This window comes from Atractosteus spatula, chromosome 3 (assembly GCF_055471065.1).
Source record: "Atractosteus spatula isolate fAtrSpa1 chromosome 3, fAtrSpa1.hap1, whole genome shotgun sequence".
Lineage (NCBI taxonomy): Eukaryota > Metazoa > Chordata > Actinopteri > Semionotiformes > Lepisosteidae > Atractosteus > Atractosteus spatula.
Genome location: NC_142708.1, coordinates 3,326,919 through 3,351,575, shown reverse-complemented (window position 1 = coordinate 3,351,575; position 24,657 = coordinate 3,326,919). Strand labels below are relative to the sequence as shown.

At 44.2% G+C, this 24,657-nt stretch overlaps 1 protein-coding gene across 1 annotated transcript in view; it reads left to right on the top strand.

Moving 5' to 3' along the window:
* The window catches only part of adgrv1 (adhesion G protein-coupled receptor V1), a 186,981-nt gene that overhangs the window by 61,022 nt on the left and 101,302 nt on the right, over window positions 1–24,657 (top strand). Inside the window, exons 49-76 of the mRNA XM_088912067.1 lie at window positions 550–808; window positions 905–1,027; window positions 1,498–1,720; window positions 2,886–3,090; window positions 3,173–3,319; window positions 3,812–4,067; window positions 4,394–4,596; window positions 5,250–5,426; window positions 6,432–6,614; window positions 7,049–7,228; window positions 8,052–8,216; window positions 8,789–8,909; window positions 9,001–9,124; window positions 9,212–9,350; window positions 9,713–9,898; window positions 10,622–10,857; window positions 11,468–11,616; window positions 11,900–12,101; window positions 13,599–13,818; window positions 14,212–14,451; window positions 14,894–15,043; window positions 16,066–16,539; window positions 17,076–17,219; window positions 18,659–18,830; window positions 19,937–20,072; window positions 21,135–21,982; window positions 22,860–22,977; window positions 23,290–23,461. Of these exons, the coding sequence (XP_088768193.1) occupies window positions 550–808; window positions 905–1,027; window positions 1,498–1,720; window positions 2,886–3,090; window positions 3,173–3,319; window positions 3,812–4,067; window positions 4,394–4,596; window positions 5,250–5,426; window positions 6,432–6,614; window positions 7,049–7,228; window positions 8,052–8,216; window positions 8,789–8,909; window positions 9,001–9,124; window positions 9,212–9,350; window positions 9,713–9,898; window positions 10,622–10,857; window positions 11,468–11,616; window positions 11,900–12,101; window positions 13,599–13,818; window positions 14,212–14,451; window positions 14,894–15,043; window positions 16,066–16,539; window positions 17,076–17,219; window positions 18,659–18,830; window positions 19,937–20,072; window positions 21,135–21,982; window positions 22,860–22,977; window positions 23,290–23,461 (5,952 nt within the window). The remainder of the gene's footprint in view (window positions 1–549; window positions 809–904; window positions 1,028–1,497; window positions 1,721–2,885; window positions 3,091–3,172; window positions 3,320–3,811; window positions 4,068–4,393; window positions 4,597–5,249; window positions 5,427–6,431; window positions 6,615–7,048; window positions 7,229–8,051; window positions 8,217–8,788; window positions 8,910–9,000; window positions 9,125–9,211; window positions 9,351–9,712; window positions 9,899–10,621; window positions 10,858–11,467; window positions 11,617–11,899; window positions 12,102–13,598; window positions 13,819–14,211; window positions 14,452–14,893; window positions 15,044–16,065; window positions 16,540–17,075; window positions 17,220–18,658; window positions 18,831–19,936; window positions 20,073–21,134; window positions 21,983–22,859; window positions 22,978–23,289; window positions 23,462–24,657) is intronic.

The following is a 24,657-nucleotide window of genomic DNA, read 5'->3' as shown; positions in this document are numbered from 1 at the left end:
AAAGTTTTGTACGTAGGTATGTTTTTGAATTTTCAAAAAGGGGCTTTTACTAACAAGAATTTGTTAAAAAAAACATAGAGTATGATTCAACTTAAGAAAATTACATTTTTTTAAATACTCTTGTTGCTGGGTGACATGTGAAACTTTTTTTTTTAATTTAAACCCATACCAACACATCCTTAAAAGCTAACTGTGCAAGTACTCAGAATTCAACGTACCTCTGCATCTATACTTCTGACATGCTACCACATATTCATTGTTCTGTTTGTTAATTATCTCTACATATTGTCTGTGTTTCTAATTTACTGTTTTGTGGTGTGCTGTCCACATTGTGTGGTGTTATCTGCTATACTGTGTTGTCTGTTGCACTGAGAGAATGGCGTGAATAGGAATCCCAGTGTACATGTACTGTACATATGACAAATAAACTCCTCTATCTATCTATAATCATAATCTGATGAGAGCTTCAGAACTCCAATAAATTTTGCTGCTGTTGTTGTTGTTGTTGTTGTTGGCCACAAGTTCACACGTTAAAACCTGTCTCCACAGGTCTTCCGGCAGATGGGGGACGCGTTTGTCTTCCATCAGACACTGGACCTCCAGGAAGCCACTGGCGTGTCTCTGTTCCTCAGGGGAAGCTCCTTGTACCTGGCCGTCTCCCTCCACAGCCCTGGGAACGGCTGCGTGCTCTTCCGCTGGGCCGCCGGCCAGTTCCGGGACCCCGAGCCCCTCCCCGCTGCTGCTCCGGCCACGCAGGTGGACACATTCCACATGGGGGCTGACACCTACCTGCTCCTCGTCACTCCAGGTATCGGAGGCTCTCGGAGACGGAGTCGGCCGTGCGAGCGGGTGAGGGCCGCGCGGCCGGCCTCCCCTGACCCGGCCGCCTGTGTTTGTTCCGCAGGGCCCGTCTCTGCGTGCGAGGTGTTCGTGTGGAGGCCGCGGCAGCCCTTCTTCCAGCCCTCGCAGTCCATTCCCCTGGGGGAGCTGGCCTCCGCCCACAGCTTCACAGCCTCCTCGGGCATTCGTAAGCACTGGACAGCAGGCTCCCGGGACACCGCGCCACTTGCCCGCTGCTTTCGCAGTCGGCCCGCTGATGGAGTTCAGAACACCCCTCTGACATATTGCTTTGCAGTAATAAACTGCAAATAGTAATTAACAGTAATAAAAGCAGTAATAAACTTTTTAATACAGAAGGTCATTTCACCTTTGAAATGCACCCTCAGAACATACTGTTGCTTTAAAAGTTGAACACAAAATAGTTTCATCCGAGGAAATATTTACTCGGATAACCACGTTATTAGATATTCTGCGTTCGGTTTTTGTGGAATTTGCCAGACCCAAAATGCATTTTTACATTCCAAAGAAATCTCCCATACAGTAACTATTACTTTTAACGGTGCTTTATCGTTTCAAGGCTTTTCCCATTGTTGTCTTCATGTAACGTTTTTCCCTCCCACTTTCCTGTTAAAACCTCTTAGCTTGTGTGTCTTTCAGGGCACATCATGCTGGCTGGCAGAAATAAGTCTTCTCTTTATTCCTGGAGTTTGGAACTGAACCTGTTTTCCTTGGTGCTGGAGTCTGCGCCAGCCCAACAGCTGCTCTCTGTCCAGCCCCTGGACCTCAACTCCACGAAGACATTCCTCATTGCTTCTGGAGACTCTGACTCCACAGTATATGAGCTGACATCTGTCTCAAACCAGTCTGATTTCATACCGAGGTGCGTTCTGATACACACTGCCGTGCAAAAGTCTGATTCATGTCAGACACAATCAATACATACAGTACAATACTTGTGTGTTATGGTCATTAATTACTTATTCAAAGCATTCATGGTTGCAATTTGCACTTGTGACAGCTTTGACTGTTAGCAATACTGTACTGTGTGGGTGGGAACAGGACAAGCTTGTCACTTAGCAATTTTTTCTTCACATTCACTCGTTGTTCGGTAACCTAATCACGACAATTTAATGTGAAATGTAGTAGCTAATCCATACTTACCAATCAGATGTAATGGACTCTTTGTCAGGAGGTCCTCAGCATTAATAAAAAAATTTTCCACTCACATCCCTAAACCTAAAACTTTACTTTTTCGACTACAAAGTACATTATTCCATGATTGCATGTTTCCTGTCAAATAAGTAAGGGAACCACTAAGTGAAAAGAGTACATTGATGCAAAACATCTCAGACTTTCACACAGCTGTGTATGTAATGTTTTGTTTAATTATCCAAACTATAGTTATGATTAGAGTATTTAGAATATGCCTTCCTTTAAGAGTACTTACTCTGTATTAGTCAGTGTTTGTCTTAGAGAGGGAAACTTGATAATTCTCAGTTACTTTGTTAATGGTAATGTAAGCAGAGCATTACAATGATATTATGAACTGATTGAGTAGCATTTTGGCAATATATAAACAGCACATAATATAAACAGAACCATGATCAATGACTGTAAGGTAATTTGTATTAATGATTAGCTTTATCAAAAAAATCACATGATGTATGTTTACCTCGACAGGAAGTACATAACATTTTTTATTGTCACTGAATTAATATTACTTTCTGAGATCTCTTCCACTTCTAAAATGAAAATAAACCTTTATTCTTCACAAGGTGTATGACTGGATGAAATCCTTGGTTCAGTTATTGTAACTGATGGCCTGTTCTCATTTGTAACCATTCCTATGTTCTTCTGAACCGATGTATCATAAAAAACAGACAGTAATTAAAATTTATTGATTATTCTTTTCTGGCTTTGAGAAAACCGATTGGTTAACATTGATTTTATTAAAATTGTAGTTTGTGTCTAGCGTTTAAAGCAGTTCTTGGCAGAACCAGGACTTCACAGGAGGCTTCCATCGGCCTGTGTTGTTTTGCTATCAGTTCAGGCGAGCTGCGGTTCGACCCTGGAGACAGGGAGCTGGTGATTGCAGTGAACATCATTGACGACAACATCCCAGAGGAGGAGGAGACGTTCAGCGTCCGTCTCAAGAACCCCAGAGGAGGAGCCGAGATCGGACCCAATGGTCGGGTGACCATAGTGATCCCGTCCAATGATGAAGCCCACGGCATTGTGGGATTTGCACAGGTAAAGCCATCTTCAGCGGGACTGTGGTTATGAAAAAACGGAGAGATGCTTTTTTTTTTAACAACATGCCCCTTTCTTCAAGAATTCACTGCGCAGGGACGTTGACGAGCTGGAAGAAGATAATCTTTTCACACTGAATATCGAGCGATTGAGAGGGACCTTTGGGAAGATCACGGTACACTGGGTAGCCAATGGGAACCTGAATGACATCTTCCCCAGCTCTGGAGTGGTGAGGATTTCCAATGCCATTGTGAAGCCGATACCTTTAACACAGTGGTTAAGAAGCTATTCGAGAAAGCACTTCTACATTTTAAGAACGGTTGTCCTACTTGTTCATTTACTGAGATATTCACAAAAATGGTAGAATGTTGGACTATTATTATTGCTATGTTATTAGTAATATTATCATGCCTTCATGAAAAGCAGTCAATAATAAAACATCTTAACCTTGTAGAAATCATGCCAATTAAGCCTCCCATCACCCATGCTTTCATGCTCAACTTAATTAATATTCTCATTTGTTTTGGGGTTGTAATTTTTGTGTGATCAATGGGACATTTGTTTTTAGTTTATTTCTGAGCTGGTGATGGCTAAATCAGGGAGAAATCAAAAAAGCTTAACTTCATAATGGTGATATCAAGAGGCGCTGAGAAAACTTAGGAGAGCTGAAAATTCTGAGAGTAGTGCAAGGAGTCCTGATGTTTGTTGATCCTTTTCCCAGGTGTCTTTTTCAGACAGTCAGGCACTTGCTGTGATTTCACTGACAGTTCTGGCAGACCAGGTGCCTGAGCTTGCAGAGACGGTCACCATCACCCTCACTGGGGTCACCACTGTGGGGATTAAAGACTCCACACAGGGCGCAGTGATTGACCCACGCAGGAACAAGGCTCAGATCACCATCCTCTCTAATGACTCTCCCTATGGGGTGATCAGCTGGCGTTCGGACTCCCTCTTCTCCACCACACAGGAGCCGCAGTGTAAGTTTTCTGCTTTGTTAGACTTGATCTTAAGACCAGACAGGACAGTTTACCCTTTAAGCACCTTTTAAAGATCATTCCAACAGGGTTAGTTTGCGTGAAGAGCCTGGCTTAATTTTGAATTACAATTTGAGTTTTGTATCAATCTTAATTGTACCACATTTATAAGTGGAAAAAATAAAACATTGGAGCTACACGTACATATCTGCAAGTGCAGCACATTAAATGGCTTTAGTATAAAACTCTACCTATATTCTTTGTGACAAGAGTGATTGCATAAACACAGTCAGACACAGATTTATTTTGGTTATATGTTATTATTACAGATGGCCCGAGCAACATCACTTTAACCATTGCAAGAGAGCAGGGCTTTGTTGGGGATGTCGCAGTACATTTCAGAACAAAGCCTGCTTTGTCACAACTGCCAGTGAATCAGGCCACAGAAAACGAGGACTATGTTGCTAAAGAAGAGACCGTGATAATGAAGGAAAATGTGACTGCTGTCCATGTCTACATCACTATACTGCCTGTAAGTTGAGTCTCATTTCTTTTCGGACCAAAGATGAGATATGTTTGATGGCTTTTCCCAGTAATGGGCCATTCTTTTCGCTGTGTGGTCAAACAGCCTGCCTAATTCATTGACTGGGGAGAAGGATGTTAGAAACTATTAAATTAACATCACTGGGTGAACTAGCATGAAAGGAATACAGCTGTTTTCATACTTTTTACATGCTGAATACTGGCCTGTTATTGTGTATAGTTTTTTTTTTCATTTTAGGATGTTTCTGTATTATTTCTGTGATTTCTGTGCACGTTAGTACCAGTCCAATCAAGTATTTTTTCCATGTGTTTAACACAAACATAATCTTGCAACTTTGTCAGCTCTTGCACATGCGCACAAAGGTGAGATTACCACAGTATTTGTTTTTGGAAATAGAGGAGACTGTCCTCTTCTGCTTGGTCTCCCCTGCTTGAAAGAAATATTCCCTGCCAAATGGCAGGTGGTCAATTCAGTTTTAAGAACGAAAAAATGTAAAAGGGAGACAAGGCAGTTGAGGAGGCCGAAACCAACACAATGACAGGGATGATGACAACGACATCGACAGAAAAGGCTAGCCTCTCTGTCGTTCTCACAGCTGTCCAAGTGTGAACAGACATCTCTCGTGTGTCCCTCTCCTCCAGGACGATGCCCCTGAACTAGCGGAAACCTTCTGGGTCAACATCACCGGAGTGGAGCTGCTGAGGGCAGTGGAAGGTGGAGGACAGCCCAGCGTCAGGAGGCCGGGAATGGAGACAGTGGAAATCACCATTCTGGAGAATGACGATCCCCGGGGAGTTGTACAGTTCAATGTTTCTAAGGTACAGAACGTGCTGATCGGATGATGAACGTGCTGGTGTGATAATATCTGCACATTTCGGCTGCTGCGCTCAAGGCTTATTTGATGTCCCTAGCAGGTATACTTGTACCTCTCTGGCATGACAGGCGAAGGCTGAGTCTGTTTAATTTATTGTGGCTAGCTACACTGTAGAGGAAATCTTATCGCCACTGAAGGTTCAACAAAGCAGCAGTACTTAGGTTGTTCTGTAGGATAGTAGTCTTTCTTTTTTCAGTAAGAGGTGCAAACGGCTATGGTCTCACAAAAAAGGATTTCTGTTTTTTTCTCTGCTGTGGTAATGCTTACATGGTCATATTTAAGAACACATTGTCTCCTTTTTGATGATTGTTTCTGGATGTATATAGAGAGAGAAGCCAGCAAGTCCTGTGCTTTAGCTGTCTAATCTAATCTAGCCAGCGCTCTGGTCTTGTGACTGAACGGTGCCGATCCCCAGTCCCAAGGGGACTTCACTCAGATTTGTGATACTCAGCTGCCTCCACAAGCTTAAGTTGCTTTGACTTGAAGAGCCAGTCTAATTAAATAAAAAAATATTTTTCTCCAAAGATATTAAATTGGATAATTAAATTCCTCTGTATGTGGGCACCATGATTCATTTTCTTCATACAGTATTCAGCAGACAAGCTTTTCTAGGTAACAGCTAGAGGTTTCCTCATAGTTGGGTGTTTTACACATGGTCTCATGCCACTATGGTTTTGTGTAGTAAAAGTGGTTCTTGTTTAATCACCTAGCAAGTATTTGAATTCCTTGATATCTTTGTATTTCCAATACTTCCCACCAGTGGTAAGTCAGGACTAGTTTACACATACTCTTAGTCATGTTGGAGGTTATTACCTGTTTGAAAAATGTACTTTCAGCTTCTTACGTGCTCATACAATTTTTTTGTGGATTCTTCATAATGAAGTTGTAAAAAGTGACTTTTTTTTCTGGGTAGTCAATTGAAAGGGAGAATCATCACTTCTGATTTCAGGATATGATTGGCAGAGTTGTGGCCTATGAAGTTCTTCCTCCAGGCAATCTCCTGCAGTTATCCGTCATCCGATTGGCTGGCCAGACTGGCAGAGTGGTGGTGTACTGGGAAGCTCAGCCCATCTCTGCCAGCCTCGAAGACTTTAGTCCAGCTTCTGGAAATATCACACTTAATGATAGACAGGTACTTACAGTTCTGTACTGTTTTTCAATACAGACTCCATGTTAAAAACAAGCCAACATTCAAACACAAAAATTCATCATTTACACAGAAATAAAAATGATAAATAATGTTAGTTTTGTCTGTTTGGTCTTTGATCTTATCGGCATTCTATCATACAATATATTACTTACGCTTTGCATTTAAGCTACATTTGCTAACTACATTTAACAATAGTGTGATCAAAGTTACAAAACCATACAATCATGTAGGTTAAATTATTAAAAAAAGAAAAAGCCATACGTACAGTACATAGCATGGTAATTAATTAATTTTACTTGTGTTCAACATTGCCTTCCGCTATTGCATGTAGTTTTTGCAGAAAGCCTCAGAAGTCATTGAAAATCGCCAAACATTTCTTTTTTACATTTATGCTTGGGCGTGAAATGTCTCAACAGGACAAGAGCTTTATTGAAATCGCCATATTGGATGACAACATTGTTGAATTCGCGGAGACTTTCAGTGTTGCTTTAACTGCTGTGGCTGGGGGGGCCAGACTGGGGAATGAATCCTCTCTGATTGTCACCATCCCTCCCAATGACTCGCCTGTGGGCATGTTTGGATTTGACCTGCAAGAGGTGAGAATCAGCTTTTTACTTTCATCAGGGGTCCCTTACTCTGACTCCCGGGCAGATTTGGAACTGTGATATTCTGGCTTCAGTAACTAACAACTTGTCACGTTTATCAGCTCACAAAGTTAGGGCGCTCACCCAGCCACAGGTGCTCTGTATCACGTTTGCATTAGGAAAATGTCTTTATAGGTTCCTCTCAATCAAGAGACTTCCTCAGCTGATAAATTGAAATGGTTATTTAAAACAAATTACGATCCTGCTAAAGCACAGCCAAAACAAATCCAGGGTGGATAAAAATCCTTTGTTATTATTAATACTTGGACAAAGTTAGAAATCAGATATACCACCCAGTCTGTCATTATTATTATTATTATTATTATTATTATTATTATTATTGCTTACACTTATATAGCGCTTTTCTGGACACTCCGCTCAAAGCGCTTTACAGGTAATGGGGACTCCCCTCCACCACCACCAGTGTGCAGCATCCACCTGGTTTCAATGTTTCAAGCATTTCATAGGAGATTTAACATCACCACCACCACCACCACCACCATCGTTGTTGTTGAATTCTTTATTGGTAGTTGTGTTACCAGCTTGTGCAATGATATCCCTATGAGCAGCGGCAGTTGTGCTAAAAGTCAGCGGCTAAACTCGGCTTCTCCTGGCAGATAAAGATGTTTGTTGGGCAGCACAACGAATTACTTGATGGCAGCAAAGAATGACTTGATCCTACTAGATTTAGATAGATGGGGCCTCGTGTGCAGTGTAGGTGTAACGGGGTTGCCAGATGTGGACAGCTGCAGTGACACAGTTTGCTGTGATGCAGGTGACGGTGCGGGAGCCTCAGTTTCCCAGTGACCCTGCTGCCATGGCAACACTGACAGTGGTGCGCAGCCCCGGTGGCTCAGGGTCGGTTCACCTTGTGTGGCTCGTGGAGGAAGCAGCCAGAGATGACCTGACACCCCTCAACGGGACTCTGTTCTTCAATGAGGTACAGCTCACAGGCGGGCTCGCAGAACTCAGTGGAGTCTGCAGTAATGCAGCCGTGACAGGGAAGAGGGATTATGGTACTCTGGCTTGTTAAAGGGGCTGAAGCAGGGGGCTGCATCAGCATGCGTAGGCTGCAAAGGAACAAGTGAAGGTTTATTACAAGCTGAGAAGAGAAGAAAAGAAACACAACAATTTGGCTGTGGAGCCTTTTTCAAGTGTGAACCTGAAACCTGAAACCTGAAGAAGGCTCCACAGCCGAAACATTGTGTCTCTGATCTCCACTCTTTCGAGAAAACAAGTCTACAGGAGCAAATTGTGTTGTTGGCTTTCTCCTGAAGTAAACTCAGGTTTGTTTATGTATGATACATAATAGCTACTTTAAACATTTACTTAACCTCCTTAACAAAGTCCCCGTTTGATTTAGTTTTCAACCATGTAAGGGCAGAAATGCCTGAAATATGCACTGTCAAGTATTGTGAAGCTGTTGATAAAGTTTCTGTAAATAAATAATGGGGTTAGATTATTAGTGGGTGAACACGCAGAAGCGACATGTAATTGGTTGTTTCTCTCTAGACCGAATCCAGGAAGACTCTGGTTGTGCGTGCTCTGCCAGATGCTGTGCTAGAGGGAGATGAGAGATTCACCATTCAGCTCCTGTCGGCCACAAACGACGCCCTCATCAGCCCCATTGACGGTCAGTGCAACAGCAGGACACTCAGTATGGAAGGGCACATGATGTTTGTCGAACATTTCTCAGCCTTTGACAAGAACAACTTTTCTTCTAGGTTTTGCCTCTGTTGTTATTCTGGGAGACCAGGGAGCTCTTGGGACAGTGGAGATCGCCAAGTCCTCCCAAAACATTCTGATTGGAGAACCAGTGGGGACTTACAATGGGTCAGCCCTTGTCAGGTATCGTGTAATCTTGTTTAATCTTCCCTCCGAGTTTGACTAGGTGTATTTTAATGTGGGCTTAATTGAGTTCTTCTTTTCTCCCAGCATTGTGCGTGGTCCTGGGATTTTTGGTGAGATCACCGTTTACTGGAACATAACTCCCCCCATTGCGAGCGAATTTGAGGAGACATCTGGGAGGGTGGTCATGAGAGACAGGCAGTCTGCTGCCACCATCAGAATACAGGCAAGGAGCTAACGAGGGTGCAGGTGGATTTTTCTCTGGGACTTTCTGCTTTTGCAGAAAATCCCATAAAATCACCTTTTAGCAAAGATGACATCACTAATGCACGCATATCACGCACGTGTATCACTGCAGTCGGGCCTTAAACAGACCCTTATTTTGTGATAGTAACAGATACTTCATTTATGAGGTTGCATGTCTTGTTCCATTAAACCTTCTCGCTGATCAGTTCCACTGCAGTGCACCTAAGCACCCCATTACTGGAAATGTGAACAAGGGAGGTGTCCGAAAATGAGGTAAAGGTAATAATTTTGTGTTATGTCCTATCTCCTTCGTTGGCCCGTTTGACCCCTGCTGCGCTGCAGGCCCTGGACGATGATATTCCCGAGGAGAGGCGCTCGTACCAGCTGGTCCTGAGCTCGGTGAGCCAGGGCGCTGAGATCAACCAGTCCAGCAGGAGCGCCAACATCACCGTGGCCGCCAGCGACTTCCCTCACGGCTGCTTCTCCCTGGCACAGGAGCTCCTGCAGACCTCGGAGGAGGAGAGAAGGGTGAGCTGTAGGCCGTGAGCCGCAGCAGTGTGGCTTTCCACAGTGTGGCACACGAGATGCAGTGCATCCAAAAAATGCTCCATGCTTTTGCTTTACTGCACACCACAGTTTGGAAGTACTGTATTGTGATCTAAGTCCTTCTCTTACATATTTGAATTGTACATGATTACCAAATTCATTTTTAATTCATTTTCAACAGTATGGCATCCAGATCGGTACTTTTTTTTGCATCTTCTTCTGTTTCTTCTCCTGGAAAATGTTGCTTTGTTTCTTGCAATGGCGGTCATTTACAGTAGTGCTGTGTTCAGGGGTGGAATGGTGGCTCTGTGGCTAAGGATCTGTGCCTGTGGCTGGAAGGTTGCCAGTTCAAATCCTGTGGCTGGCAGAGGAATTGAACTCCGTTGGGCTCCTGAGTAAGGCCCTTAACCCCAACTGCTTCAGGGGTGCTGTACAATGGCTGACCCTGCGCTCTGACCCCAAGCTTCTCTCCCTGTCTGTGTGTCTCATGGAGAGCAAGCTGGGGTATGTGAAAAGACAAATTCCTAATGCAAGAAATTGTACAGGGCTAATAAAGTGATCTTATCTTATCTTCATAGTGCTGTTGCTGGTAAGAGGAAATCTTATATAAACAGGACAGGGGCAGATGGCACTGGGTGTCCTGTACTTTGTTTTTAAACCTTTAGCATTTCCGATTCCATGCTCCTTCCCTGTTTGCCTGTGTAGGTGAACATCACAGTGCTGCGGTCTCGGGGCCATATTGGAAGTGTGCTGGTTTGGTACCAGACCACCAGTGGCAGTGCGGAGAGCGACTCTGACTTCACCGCTGTGTCCGGGCAGCTGCTGTTCCTCCCGTCAGTCTCTGTCCACACCATCCCCATTGAAATCCTCAACGATGACCTTCCCGAGGGCCCGGAGCAATTCTACCTCAATATCACCAGAGCGGAGCTTGTCAATGCCAGGTTGGTAGTGCCTTCCAGCAAGCCAAGTCGATGATTTCACATTGAGCAAAAAATAAAACACAAAACTTGCTATAATTTTTCTGGTTTATGATAGAGCTTCTCTCATTTTCCTGTTGTGGTACTTCTTACTTTTATTTCCCATTGACAATTGAGTGTAGGGTCCTCTCCCCTGTACAGTTAAGATGCTTGAACCTTGTACCGGCCTCATGTTACTGTATAGTTTGAGTTCTCATGAGATCATTAATTTTGTTCTGGCCCAGTGGTACCAGCCACCATGCTGTTGATCTACAGAATTTGACCCCTTTCCAATGCTGGAATTCCAGACTTGTTTGAGCAGTAATCAGTTTTCAGAACAATTCACACTCAGCAAGGCTGCAGCTGACTGAAGAAGCGCTCACCCTCTCACCCTTGACCATAATAGTGCTCAGTAAACCATTTGGAAAAAGGTACAATTAAAAAGCATGAAATTAAACAATGGTTATTGAATGGGAAGCATCCAAGCAAAAATGAAAGGAAAGAATTGGAAAACCTATTGCCAGTGCACTTCTTTTTTCCTGTTTCACAATAAATTAAAACAGATACATTTCTCTGTGTGCTGTCTCAATTGAAGTGATTCTGACTTCACAATAAGAGAGCAAGGGCTTCAGCGAGACCAGCCTCCTGCAATAGGGAACATCTCGTCCACAAGGATCGTCATACAGAAGAATGACAATGCCGAGGGCATCATTGAGTTTGACCCCCAGTACAGAAGGATCACTGGTGAGCTTCAGACGTGCTCCAATCACAGAGCAATGTTCATTTTCTAATTGGCATAAGATAAAAAAAAATCACTGGATACAAAATAAACATGAAATTTGTGCAGTAAATCTACAGTACATCTCTTTGCACCAGAGGGACTTGTAACAGATTGTTGAAGTACAGTATGTGGTGGAAATAGATGAATGGTTTTTAATTGTGTGACTACATGTCCATATTCAGGATGTTATGTGATACATTAAAAAGTTTTGATTTCTTCTGACGTGGCTCTTGGTTGGCCTCCCAGTGGAAGAGGATGCTGGTACGGTTCTGATCCCGGTGCTAAGGAGACGAGGCTCGTTGGGAGTGGTGATGGCGGATTTCATCTCCCGCAGTGTGACGGCTCTTCCCGATGGGATAGACTTCAGCCTCCCCAACAGCTCTGTCACTTTCTACCACGGGCAGAACCTCACCCACATCAACGTGTCCATTGTTGACGATGCAGACAGGTGATGACTTTATTTCAGCCTTGATGAATGAAACATTGTTAAAACCATGTTGCACAGATGTCTCTTATAAGACAAAAGAAATTAGTTGAGCTAGTACTAAGAGGGAGGAAGACAGGGGAGAGGACATTGTTGTGGTAAGAAGTTGATATACGAAAGCCTACAATCAAGAGGATGACATTGAGCTCATATAGCATGTTTAATAAATAGCATGTAACCGATCCCAGGATCTCGTCCTTGAAGAAGCCAGGCTGCTGTCTGCCACAACGTGGCTGAGTAGCTTGTCCCAGACACCTGCCACTCTTTCTGTAAACACCGGCAGCCTGTTCTCAGTTTTGCACCTCCACATAGTTTCCGCTATGGGTCCTATGGTTCATCTTTCAATGTTGATTCAGGACAAGTCCAGTGAGCTGCTGGTGGAAGTGCCTCCGAGGTGCCCTTGTCGTCATTCTCTGTTCAGGTCTCAAAGGGATCTCTTCCTTTACCCTGTCAGTACAGGACATTTTAATTCTGTATTCTAAGCAGAATATAATATGATTCATTTTCTCTGAATTGATTTGACAAAACACCCTTTGATTTAATGTCTACACTTTTAACTGTAAATGCTAACATTTTCCATGCCCTTTTTAATTGCTTCTCCACGTTGTCTAGAATGCACCAAAGCAGATGCCGTAGTCATTCATTTACTGGATGGAAACTGCAGGAAGGTCGATAGAAAACAAGAGGCACTCTTTTACACAGAACTGCGGGGGTGTGGGACAAGCAACCCAGCCATGGTGTTGAATCCAGTACCCTGGCTTCTTTCAAGAAACGTCTGGAGGAATCAGTTTGTTTCCATCTACCAGAAGGGCCAAGAGGCTGGCTGTCATCGGGAACCTTATGTTCTGATGCGTTGTTTTCTTTTTTAGCTAAAACAAGATACTTAATAAAAATCTGAAAATGAAACCTCCCCTTCGTCTTTGAGAATTAAAATCAGAATAGAGAAAACACATTAAAATGGTTATTGTTGTATTATGTGGTGTATTTCAGTATCATTGATACACTGTATAAGCTAGTTTTTGGGGAAGGCTGTTTTAATTTAGTAAAGGATGCCACTGTGCATATCATTGTAAGCAATCAAATTGCAGACAGTATAGGTGCGACAATTAGGCCTGCTTCCTCTTAGCCGTTGGGTCCTGGGTTCAGTTCTGCACTGGGATAGCTGTCTGTGTCGAGTTTTCGCATTCTTCCCATGGTTACACGTGATTTCTCTGGGCGCTCCGCTTTGTTGATGACCCATCCCATATGCGGTCTTGCCCGCACCCTGAGCTCCTGCGGTAGACTCCGTATTTCTGTCACCGTTGTCATGGGTTGACCGTAGCCCCTGATGATAATTCAATTAAAGCACAGCAATTTCTAAGCAGCAGCTCCTACAATCAGCGCGCATAGGCATCCGATATATTTGCATGGCTGTGTGGTTTGTGGCAGTGAATGGAAGACTGGAATATTTGGATTTTGCAGGGAATACGAAGAGCTGTTTGAGATCCAGCTAACAGGAGCCAGTGGGGGAGCCGTGCTGGGAAGCTATTTGGTTTCTCAAATAGCCATCGCCAAAAGCGACTCTCCCAACGGGCTCATCCGGTTCCTTAACAAGAGCGAGCTCGTAATCCCCAACCCCAACAGCACCCAAGTGCTGACGCTGGTCCTGGAGAGGACAGGGGGGCTGACTGGAACAGCCACGGTGAGTTCCTGACAGCAGTGTGTTCACTCTGATTATCGGCTAGCTTGCGCAGTGTTTTATTGTATGGGACGCACATGTACAGTTTCATTATACTGATTGGATTCTGCATTCTATTAAAAGTATGTATGATATACATTTATTTTATTTGTTTAAGTTTATTGGATATATAATCAAAGTATTAGGAGAAATTATTTTTTTCAGTAGTGCCTATTATATTTTCAAAAGATTGATTTTAGATGTACTAATTTTTTTTTTTTCTTCATTTGGAAGCAAGCTATTATTATTATTATTTTTATTATTATTGATTGTTACCTTTTGTTTGCTGGTGTTATTAAATTACACCTGGAAGTTAACCATCACAATTAACTCTGAAATCTGATTACCTTCCCTCAGATAAAATGGAACATTCTAGGTCCCAATTCAAAAGAGGTTTTGCCTGCAATAAACACAGACATTGGTGAACCTGTGAATGGATCCTTCCATTTCAGAGATGGGGAGGGAGGAACCCGTGCCATTGACCTGATGGTCTTCCCCCATGGGGAGGTGGAAGTGCGGGAGACTTTCACTGTATCGCTGAGCCTCCTGTCGGGGGAAGCAGACATTGACTCTAAGGCAAACAGTGTGGCCCTCACGGTGAGTCACAGCACGCAGACGAGCTCCCTGCTGTCTTCTCATGCTGGCAGGGATGTTACCCCGTGTGAACAGAAGGTTCTGGCTGAAAGACAGAGAAGCAGCCAAGTCCACCCAAGACCAGGCCCGCTGTAGATCAGTCCCACAGCACTGTCATAATTCACGTACGCACCTTGGCACCGCTCGGCACTAAAGGGGTCCAGCTTAATCAGGTGCTACTATGAAGATGAGATCCTCTGGACCGAAATACGCAGGCATAGTGCCCAAAAGAGGCTGCAGGGCAGTAGATTTGAGCTGTAGGCAGCATCCGATTCAAAGCCTTTGAGTCCAGCCGCCTTGTCCAGCTGTAAGTAGGACAGTGGGCCGGTTTGAAAATGACAGCATTGAAGCTGACTTTGGGTCTCATTCACACTGTTGTTGTTTTTTTTTTTCTCTCCCGCAACAGATCGAGAAGTTTGGGGATCCCAATGGTATCGTGCAGTTCAGCCCGCAGGCCCTCATAGAGAGGAGCTACGTGGAGCCCAGCGAAATGGAGGGCCCTCTGAACATCTCCTTCCTCGTCACTCGGAGGGAAGGGCTCATGGGGAATGTCACGGTCAGTGCCTTTTGCTGCAGAGACCGTGAAGAGAAGGAGCTGTTCTTCCTAGTGAACGACCCAAATAAATGTCGACAAAGCTGTCTTCAGTAAAAGGCAGCCGCTGAAGTGGACTTAGACTGTTCCACGATTTATTCACGGAAACAATTTATTTTTTTAAATCCATCCATTTTAGTATCGGGATATCCTAAAAACAGATGGGTTTACAGAGTGTTTCTGTCTCTGTTAATCTTCTCTTAAAATGAGAGGAGAGCGTCAGTCTGCCCATTTTTCTCCCATTTGGTAGAAAATCGGTTTCAGCAGCTGCTTGGTAACTTGTTCCAGACAATCACAGCCTTTTGCATATCACATATAATGGCAGATTAAAAATATTTTCAAAGTGTCCTACTGAAAAAATACTAATAATTTTGTTATTTTCTGTATTTTCTTAGAAGCCCTTTAAAAGTACACCATACAATACACATGTAACATGTACTTTGCCGTTAGTGATGTAGTAAGAGGTGGCTTTAAGGTAACCACTATCTTGGCTCAAAATTTTGTTGCATTGAGCAGAGACGGACACCTTCTAAGTGAGAGGCAGAATTAGACAAAGCTGGTTTGAGTGAATCTCTGGTGCTGGGAGGGAGTGAGATTCCAAATGGAGGAAAGGAGCTATCAGGATATTCCACATGGAATTAGCCACTCCTCTGGTCCAGTTAAACATTCTGAGGATGTTAAGTCAAGATGGTGGCTTCTCTTGCAGACTGTAATCATTACACCATTACATGACACTCTTGCAATACAAGAATGAAAATGAAATTCCCAGTAATGATCGTGCGCGTACAACAAGCTTAGAAAAAATGAAAAACAAGACCAGTACAAGCTGAGAGAGCAAAATAATAAAACCGTGATAACAGAATAATGGAAGGATAGAAATACAGTAAATGACAGAATGATTAAGAAAAAAAAAATTGTTAACCTGACAAAAGAATAACTTGTCAAACGGGGAAATGTGTCTCACCTGTACTCTCCTTCTCATGCAGGTGTCTTGGGAGCTGTCCAGTGGCTCTGACATTGCAGGTGACTTTGTCGCCCGTCGAGGGCAGGCTGTGATTCTAAATGGGCAGAGATCAGCCGAAATACTGGTCCACCTCTTGCCAGACAACATACCCGAGCTGGACGAGCTGTACACCATCAGACTGACCTCTGTGGATGGAGGTGCTGACCTGGATGCCGATAAAAGCACCTCCAGGTTCTCAGTGAAAGCCAATGACGAGCCCCACGGCGTCTTCGCCATCTATCCCGGCCTGCAGTCTGTGACTGTGGGCAGAGACCTCGGCCGGGAAATTTCCCTCAATGTCTCCCGACATGCAGGAACATTCGGGAACGCCACGGTGGAGTACAAGATCACTGCCAACGGCCAAGGACAGAACTTCTTCATGGACACTGTTCTGGGAAACCTCTTGGTTAAAGATGGTGCCAGTTTCGGAAGCAGTGCAGTGCCAATCAGTAATCAGGTAGGTTTTCATTGGTGACATCGCGACCATGACGTCATTATCATCAGTGCCAGAGCAGAGGCCTCTCCAAACTTCCACCTCCTTCCCTTGTAAAGTTCTACATTGGCTATTTTTGGGCCCCGCAACATGCAATTGTTGGTTCTGAGTTACTGCACATTTAACCTGCTGCAGTTCACCCTCTGGAGCAGGAGAGATGAAGGCAGCAGTATGTGCATTCAATTCAATGGGGCATCAGTTTCTCCTAGCAAATTACAATGATGATGTCACATTTGGTCAATGAAGTAGTCTAGTTGTGTTCTAGCAGTGCCGGGGCTACAGGACCCACTCTGAACACACAGGCTTTTTGCTTCCTTTTGGAAGCATCCCTGTTACCTAACCTGCCAGGGCTGAGTCAGAGTTCCAGGTCGACCTGCAGTTGTAACCTTGCCAGTACCATAACACCAGCACATGCTGTACAGGCACTGTGATTTGTTGCGTCTTGACTTCTTGAGCGGTTTTGCCCCGTGCTGTGTACTCCACTGTATCTTTTGTTGTAGGCTTTCTTTTCTACGGGTTTCAACTTCACCGTCGAGCTTTCCAACGTGACCCTGATAGGTGAGGTTTCTGGGAGCCCTCCTCGGCTCCTGCAGGAGGCGAAGATGGCTCTGGTGTCTGTCCCTGAAGCGGCTGCAAATTCAGAGGTGAGTCACAGAGTCCCTCCATCTTGCTTTCTTCTGCTCCCAGATGCTTATTGACTTGACTGGTTCTCCAGATGTAACATGTTTAATTATTATTGCTTGGTCCGATGTTTTGTAGCAGGAAAGGAAAATGCTAATTAGAAAATTAATCTGTGTTAAGCTGACTTGTAATTGATTCGTGAACTCCAGGAGACTCTGAGATGTTTCTTGTCTGAAACCCGTAATCAATACTGAAAGCAATATGGTGATGTGCTGTTTTTTTTTCCAGAGTTCATTCCTCATATATTTCATATATTTGTATATTTCTGGATGAAAATCAACAGCTGTGGGGTTATGTGTGGTTTTAAGTATTTATGCCATTTTCCATTTTCTTTTCAAAATATTATTTCTAATCTGCCGAAAGGAACTTAACTAAATGACAGAGAAACCCTGGCACCATCTCAGTGGCAGTAAAAATTATATTTTATTTACTTGTTATAAAATAATTAATGGGGACATAATAATTACATGTTAGGTGCAGTGGTGTGCTTTGCTGCCTTGCAGCGCTGGGGCCCTGGGTTCGATTTCAGACCTGGGCTGCTACAGTATGTGTGTGGAGTATGTACGTTCTCCCCGTGTTCATGTGGGTTTCCTGCAGGTGCTCTGGTTTCCTCCCAAAGACAGACAGTACCAGTTGGTTAATTGGCTTCTGTGAAATCTGAAGTACAGTAGTTCAAGAAGGGAGCTGCATCAGCAGGCGTAGGCTGCAAAGGAGCAAGTAAAGGTTTATTCCATGCTAAAAAGAAAAGAAGCACAGCGTTTCACTTGTGAAGCCCTTCTTCGGATGTGTTCTGTGAATACTGGCCCTGGTGCGAGTGTGTCTGTCTTTGTGTCTGTCTGCCCTGTGACAGACACACCCATCCAGGGTGTTTCTCTGTTTTGCGCCTGTTGCTTACCGGGTTAAGCTCTGGAGTCCTTTTAACCTTGTATTTGGATAAAGTGATTAGAAATGACCAATAAAACTGCCTTCCCTCCCCTTCCCCTCTGTCTTCCTCCAGCACAACCTCACACGCCGACTCAATATGAGAGCGTAAGATTGGTCACAAAGGAGACAAGGTGTTTTGATCCACCTAGCTCATTTCTTTAATTAGTAGTCTAGGATTCTGTTGATCCGAATATCCCATATGGCTGTTTCCTGAAAGAAGCCAGTATCATCTTCAACACTATGGCTGGGTAGCTTGTTCCACTCTCCCACTACCCTTTGTGTGACAGTTTTAAATGCCCTTCTTTGTAGTTTCCACTTGTGTCCTCCGATTCGTGTTTCACTGTGGCCCTGTGTCCACAATCGAATGTCCACAAGACGGAACTGAGTTATAATAAGCTTCCCCTAGAGATCATCCAGACTTGAGTATACATCACAGCCACAGACTGCGTCTTCTTTCTCCCTGCTGTGTGTGCTGCAGGTGGGGTTTGAATCAGTCGCTCTCCAGGTCTCGAGCCTTGTGACCGGCAGCACTGAAGCGGTCATATCCAGGAGAGGGCTGTATGGACACCTGAGTGTAGACTGGAGTACCGGCTACCCCCCTGGTCAGGCACCGCCGGGCTACCAGCTTGGCCAAATCAGCCCCTCTTCAGGTGAGGCTCTGCATCCTGCCCGGCTTGTTGGGCTGTTCTGTGGGTGTTTAGAGCCACTGACTTTAAATCTGATCCAGTGCAGAGAACAGCTGTCCTCTTTGGATAAAGCAGAAAGCAAATCACCAGTTTATTTGGTGACGCTTTTAATCCAAAGTGATTTACATTTGCACCCGTTAATACAGCTGGGAACTTTACTGGAGCAATTGAGGTGAGAACTTTACTGGAGCAATTCAGGTGAAGTACAGTACCTGGATCATGGGTACAACACCAGTTCCTCACTGGGATTTGAACCCACAACCTTCTGGTTACAAGGCCACAAACCACGACTTCACTTTCCAATCCTCTCCATGCTTACACTTTATTACACTTTGCTGTGCTTTATATGGCATTATAATTTATATGGCACTTTGTAATGCCAAAGCATCTGAATGCACTCAGCTAAAAAAACAGTTTCTTAGCCCACAGGAAGCCCCAAGAAATCAGCGTCAATGGAACTTCTTAATTTAATTTATTTATTGAAGAAAGGCAAGGTCTGCACAAACATATTCCATTGCCCAGGGCAGATTTAGAGAAGGTCCCTGTCCTGCAGAAAATAACAAATAAAGAGACCAAGACAATTAGCACAAAAGCTACAGGAGAAAGGAAGAAAGAAAGTGTTTCCAATTAAAACAGATTAAAAAACAGATTAAAAGACTGGGCACAGAACGCAGGGAAGAAAGACGGAGGGGGATTTGCTGCTGAACCTGTTCGCTTTTGCTCTGTTTCGGAGTGAGCGAGTGAGCCTGCCAGAATCACAACAGGTCCCAATCGTACTGGGAGAGGGAGGAGGGAACTCACTTGAACTGGCAGCCCAGTATGTGATCTCCTGTTACAGCCTGGGAAACAGTGAGTCTGTCTCCCAGTAATGCTCCATATGTCTTTATGTAAATATTTAATGAGGTGTCTTTATTGTAAATATCTGTAGATTTTTTGGCGGGATTTGTTTTATGTTAACTGTATTTGTTTTGCTTTGGCAACACTGATTGTACTCATCGGTCATGTCAGTAAAGCACCCTGAATTTAACTGAGTTGAACTGAGTGAGCTGCCATGTGTGTTATGTTTCCAGGGAGAGTGCAGCTGGCTCATGGTGAGAAGAGCAGGGCGATAGCTCTCGCTGCCATCTCGAACAACTCCAGCCCTGCGGCCTTCGCTGTGCATCTGACCGCAGTGCAGTCCGGCGTGCCCAGTGGGGCTCGGTTCAGGTACAGTCCCCGAGCCCACAGACATGGACACACCAGGTCATCTGGCACAACACCGACGTGCTCTTTGTCAACGTCTCTTTGGCCTCTCTTTCTGTAACGTTGTGTAATCGTTGTACACATCCATGAATACAGACGATGGATGTGTATCATCAGTGGAATGAACGTGCAGCTCTGCCTATTTTAGATTGTTAAAGAAGCCAGCTCATTTTTAACGATGTGGGTATGCGCTTACAGCATTGGCAGTAGGTCTCCCTGTAGCTTTTAGTTTTAGTCCATATTGGCTTTTACTCGTATTCCTAGTGCCTTGTATTTCAAATGAAGAGAAGTAAAGAAATAATCATTCCTGCTGTGTTTAATTTCAGGAGTTTTCCGAACTCTGCTTTAGGCATGCCATATCACTTTTTGTATATTGTCATGCTTTATTTTCTGTAACATTGTGCACAATCATCACTTACGGATTGACTACAGGTATGGCAGCCCACACATAGGCAGAGCAGTGGGCAGAGCGGTGGCTCTGTGGCTAAGGATCTCCGCCTGTGGTTGGAAAGTTGCCGGTTCAAATCCTGCGACCGGCAGAGGAATCCTACTCTGTTGGGCCCCTGAGTAAGGCCCTTAACCCCAGCTGCTCCAGGGGTGTTGTACAATGGCTGACCCTGTGCTCTGACCCCCAGCTTCTCTCCCTGTCTGTGTGTCTCATGGAGAGCAAGCTGGGGTAAGAAAAAAAAACAAATTCCTAATGCAAGAAATTGTATATAGCCAATAAAGTGATCTTATAGATTCCCCACCAGTGTGATAGCATACACACAGGAACTGAATCCTTTCAAGTCTGAATCCATTTTTTTTTCCTCTGCTACAATTTTACCTCACAAGAGAGAAAAATATGCAGGATACAGTGTGCACACTTAAAACATCCATGTTAAAATCTAAAATTAAAATGTACAGTAATTACTCACTTTCTGTGTGACAGTTATATATATATAATGAAGGATGCAGTTCTCATTCTGTTTGTGCTGAAGAGCAGTAGCTGAAAGCAAACGCTCAAGGCTGTTTATTTTCCACTAGGCCGGGATTCACTGTAGCTGAAATCGAGCCACTGGGAGTCTTTCAGTTTGCGCCAGACTCAAGACAGGTTGTGGTTGAAGAAGATGTGCAGACAATCACTTTATACGTTCAGAGGTGGTTCGGTTTCCGGAGCAACCAGACCAGGCTGACATACCTGACGTCAGCAGGCAGTGCCAAACCCAACGAAGACTTTGCCGCTGTCCCGAACGGAGAGCTCGTTTTCGGGTACCGCCAAACCACCGCCGCGATCGGGCTCTCCGTGTGGAACGACAACGTCACCGAAGAGGACGAGTCCTTCTTCGTCAACCTGACGAGCGCCGACGTTTTGCACGGCAGCCCCCCCGCCCCCGACGGGAGGCCGCGGCTCGTCCTGGAGCACAGCGTCGCCGCGGTGACGATTTTGTCCAACGACGCCGTCAGAGGCTTCCTGAGCATCGGGCCGACCTTGGCGCAGACCCTGGAGGACATGGACAACGCCACTCAGCGGAGTGTGGTGCTGCGCGTGCGCCGGTCCGCGGGGTTCGCTGGGGTTGTGAGGGTGAGGGCACAGACTTTCGGGGGCAGGCGTGTGGCTGCTGGCCTGCAAGGCACTCCTTTTGAGAACGCCCTGGCCAACGGGAGCTTCACCTGGGCCACCGAGGGAGAGGACTTCCAGCCGCAGGCTGTGGTCCTCACGCTGCTGGAGGGACAGAGGGAGGCGGAGGTGGCACTCCGCATCCTGGACGACGACGTTCCAGAGGGCCAGGAGGTGTTCTTCGTCTACCTCACCGACCCCGAGGGAGGGGCGCAGGTTGTGGAAGGGCTGGACGAGCACGGATTCGCTGCTTTTGCAAAAATCATCATCTTGGGTAAACTTTTGTTTTCCTGGTGAAGATCCATGCTTTCTTTACTGAATAGGATACCGTATAAAAGAAACTTATTTCTCTCATTATTTACCAGTTGGACATACTGGTTTTCAATGCTTTTTTCCCTTTTTCTTCTAACTAGCAGTTAGTGACAAAATGTTATGTTCTGAACACACTAATTTCCAAAACAACCAATATTTTAGAACTACTTAAACAGAAACCTCTCTCAAGGGCACCTGTGTAAAAACCACAATCTCATAACTTTTCTAGAAGACCAGATGTGCAAAATAGCCTTCAGTAAAACTTTTATTTGCCATCTCACCCTTTGCAACAGATTTTTTGGCTTTACAGAGTTGTGTAATAGTTAACAATGTAGTATAGTAACAGCAGACCGTGTGGGCAAGTTATGTCAAAGACAACGATGACACAGGCTTATTTATCAGCAAGCATTGTTTCCTATAAACATATTACTCTTACCACTGCACTGCCAATGGACCAGTGGACACTGTGATTAATCTGTCAGGGAAGCAGAGACCCCTGCTGGACTCCAGTTGAAATACAACTATATCGAAAGGAGCCAGTTCTGGATCCTTTTGATCCACTTGTCATTGCTAGTCTTTCTTCCAGTTATTCCTTAATTATTCAATGTGATCTAAAGCACTTGGGTTAATTCAGCTGCTGCTTCCTGAACAAAAATGCAAGTCAATGATAAATGCAGTGAAAATGTGTGAAATGAAACCTAGAAGACCTTCTCACCCACAAGGCCCAGATGTCAAGTGCATGGATCTGCGTTCACAGCTTTCTCAGCGGCACAGACGCTCACTCTCTCTGTGTAACAGCGTCCCCTGAAAACAGCCCTCCTGGCTTCTCTCTGTTGCAGGGAGCGATCTGCAGAACGGCATTGTGGGCTTCACTTGGGCCTCTCAGGCCGGGGCAGTGCTGGACGAGGACTCTGGGAACAGAACCGCTCTGCTGACTGTGCAGAGGCAGGAGAACAGGTAGGAAATGAGAATTTCAGAGGAAGATGTCATTGTGCCCAACATAACCTGACTGCAGGACAGTCCACTTATCTCCTCCAGTCTTCACAGATGATCTGCAATTTTTTTATTCTTTATGTGCTTTTACTCTACAGTTCATTGGGAGGGCTGGTGCTAACCGATTTTTATAATTAAAGTTAAGAGTGATTGAATTCAAACTCAGTTGTTGGGGACAGGAGGTTACACCGTAGTGCAGTTTTCTCAAATACAGTACAAATTGTTCTATCCAATTATATATAAATATTCCCTGACGTTTCCTCTTCTGGATTTCAGAGCGTTTGAAGATGTTGCAGTGTTCTGGCGTGTAACGCTGAACCAGACCAGCCCCTCACTAGTGAGCCATGATGTGAATCTCACTAAGGAGTTGCTGTATACCTCAGGAACAGCCCTGTGCAGGAAAGGAGAAGTATTATGTTTCTTTAGTCTGGAAATCAGACCAGACAAGGTGAGTTTCTTAAATGGATGATCTGTTATCTCCATCGGTGGAAAGGCTTCAGTGTTGGAAAAACAATATTTATATTGTCCCTGTTAAATAAATTCACCTTCGTTATATGATAATTTTTTTAAAATAATTTTATTTAGTTACCTAGACGCACACAATTTCAACAACAATAAAACTCTTAGTAAGTCTTCCATGGAGATATAATGACTTCTCCTGTTGTTAATCTTTTGTTATTATGGGCTTACAGGAGAAAACTGTTTTTTTCAGGAAAGTTTTTAGAAATCCACTATTTCTGATTTTGTTACAGACAAATGAGGAGTCGTACACATGCCAGATTTTATTTCATGTGTGGTTTTGTAACATGAGTAGCTTCTCTTTTGCTTTTATGCTAGGAAAATGTACAAATTTCTCCCTGGCACTACATAAAACATTTATGCTTTATATTACTTCTGCTGACCCCAAATTATTTTAAAAAACGGAAACATTTCATGTTATATTTCCTTTCATGGTTTGGACTGTGATTTCCCTGAGCATTTTTTAGGCTGCCTTGTACAAATGCCCAAGACTACAGTGACGACTCTCACATTAAATGTTTCATTTTGCTGAAGCTCAGTAAAAATGCAGAGCTGAAAAAAAGCTCAGTTTCCATGCTGTCAAAGAAGAAAAAGAAAATCCCTCATAAATTAAAACAATAACCCAGCTGTCAAATACGGTATATAAGCTAATAGTACATAAAAATACACCATGAAAACATATTTTAGTCACATACTGACTGTCCTCAGAGCTTTCAAGTTAAAAAAAAACATTTTATCAGTGTTTATCTTTGTCAAAAGCAAACAAAAATCAGAAGGTCTTAGCACCATGGCTAAGGATCTGTGCCGGTGGCCTGAAGGTTGCCGGTTCAAATTCTGCGGCCGGCAGAGGACTCCTACTCCGTTGGGCCCCTGAGCAAGGCCCTTAACCCCAGCTGCTCCAGGGGTGCTGTATAAATGGCTGACCCTGCGCTCTGACCCCCAGCTTCTCTCCATGTCGGTGTGTCTCATGGAGAGCAAGCTGGGGTATGCGAAAAAATTCCTAATGCAAGAAATTGTATATGGTCAACAAAGTGGTCTTATCTTAATAACATAAGAGCAGTTATACACGAGAAGAGGCCAATCAAGCTCTTTATTTTGGGAGTTAGTAGGTAACTAATGAAGAAC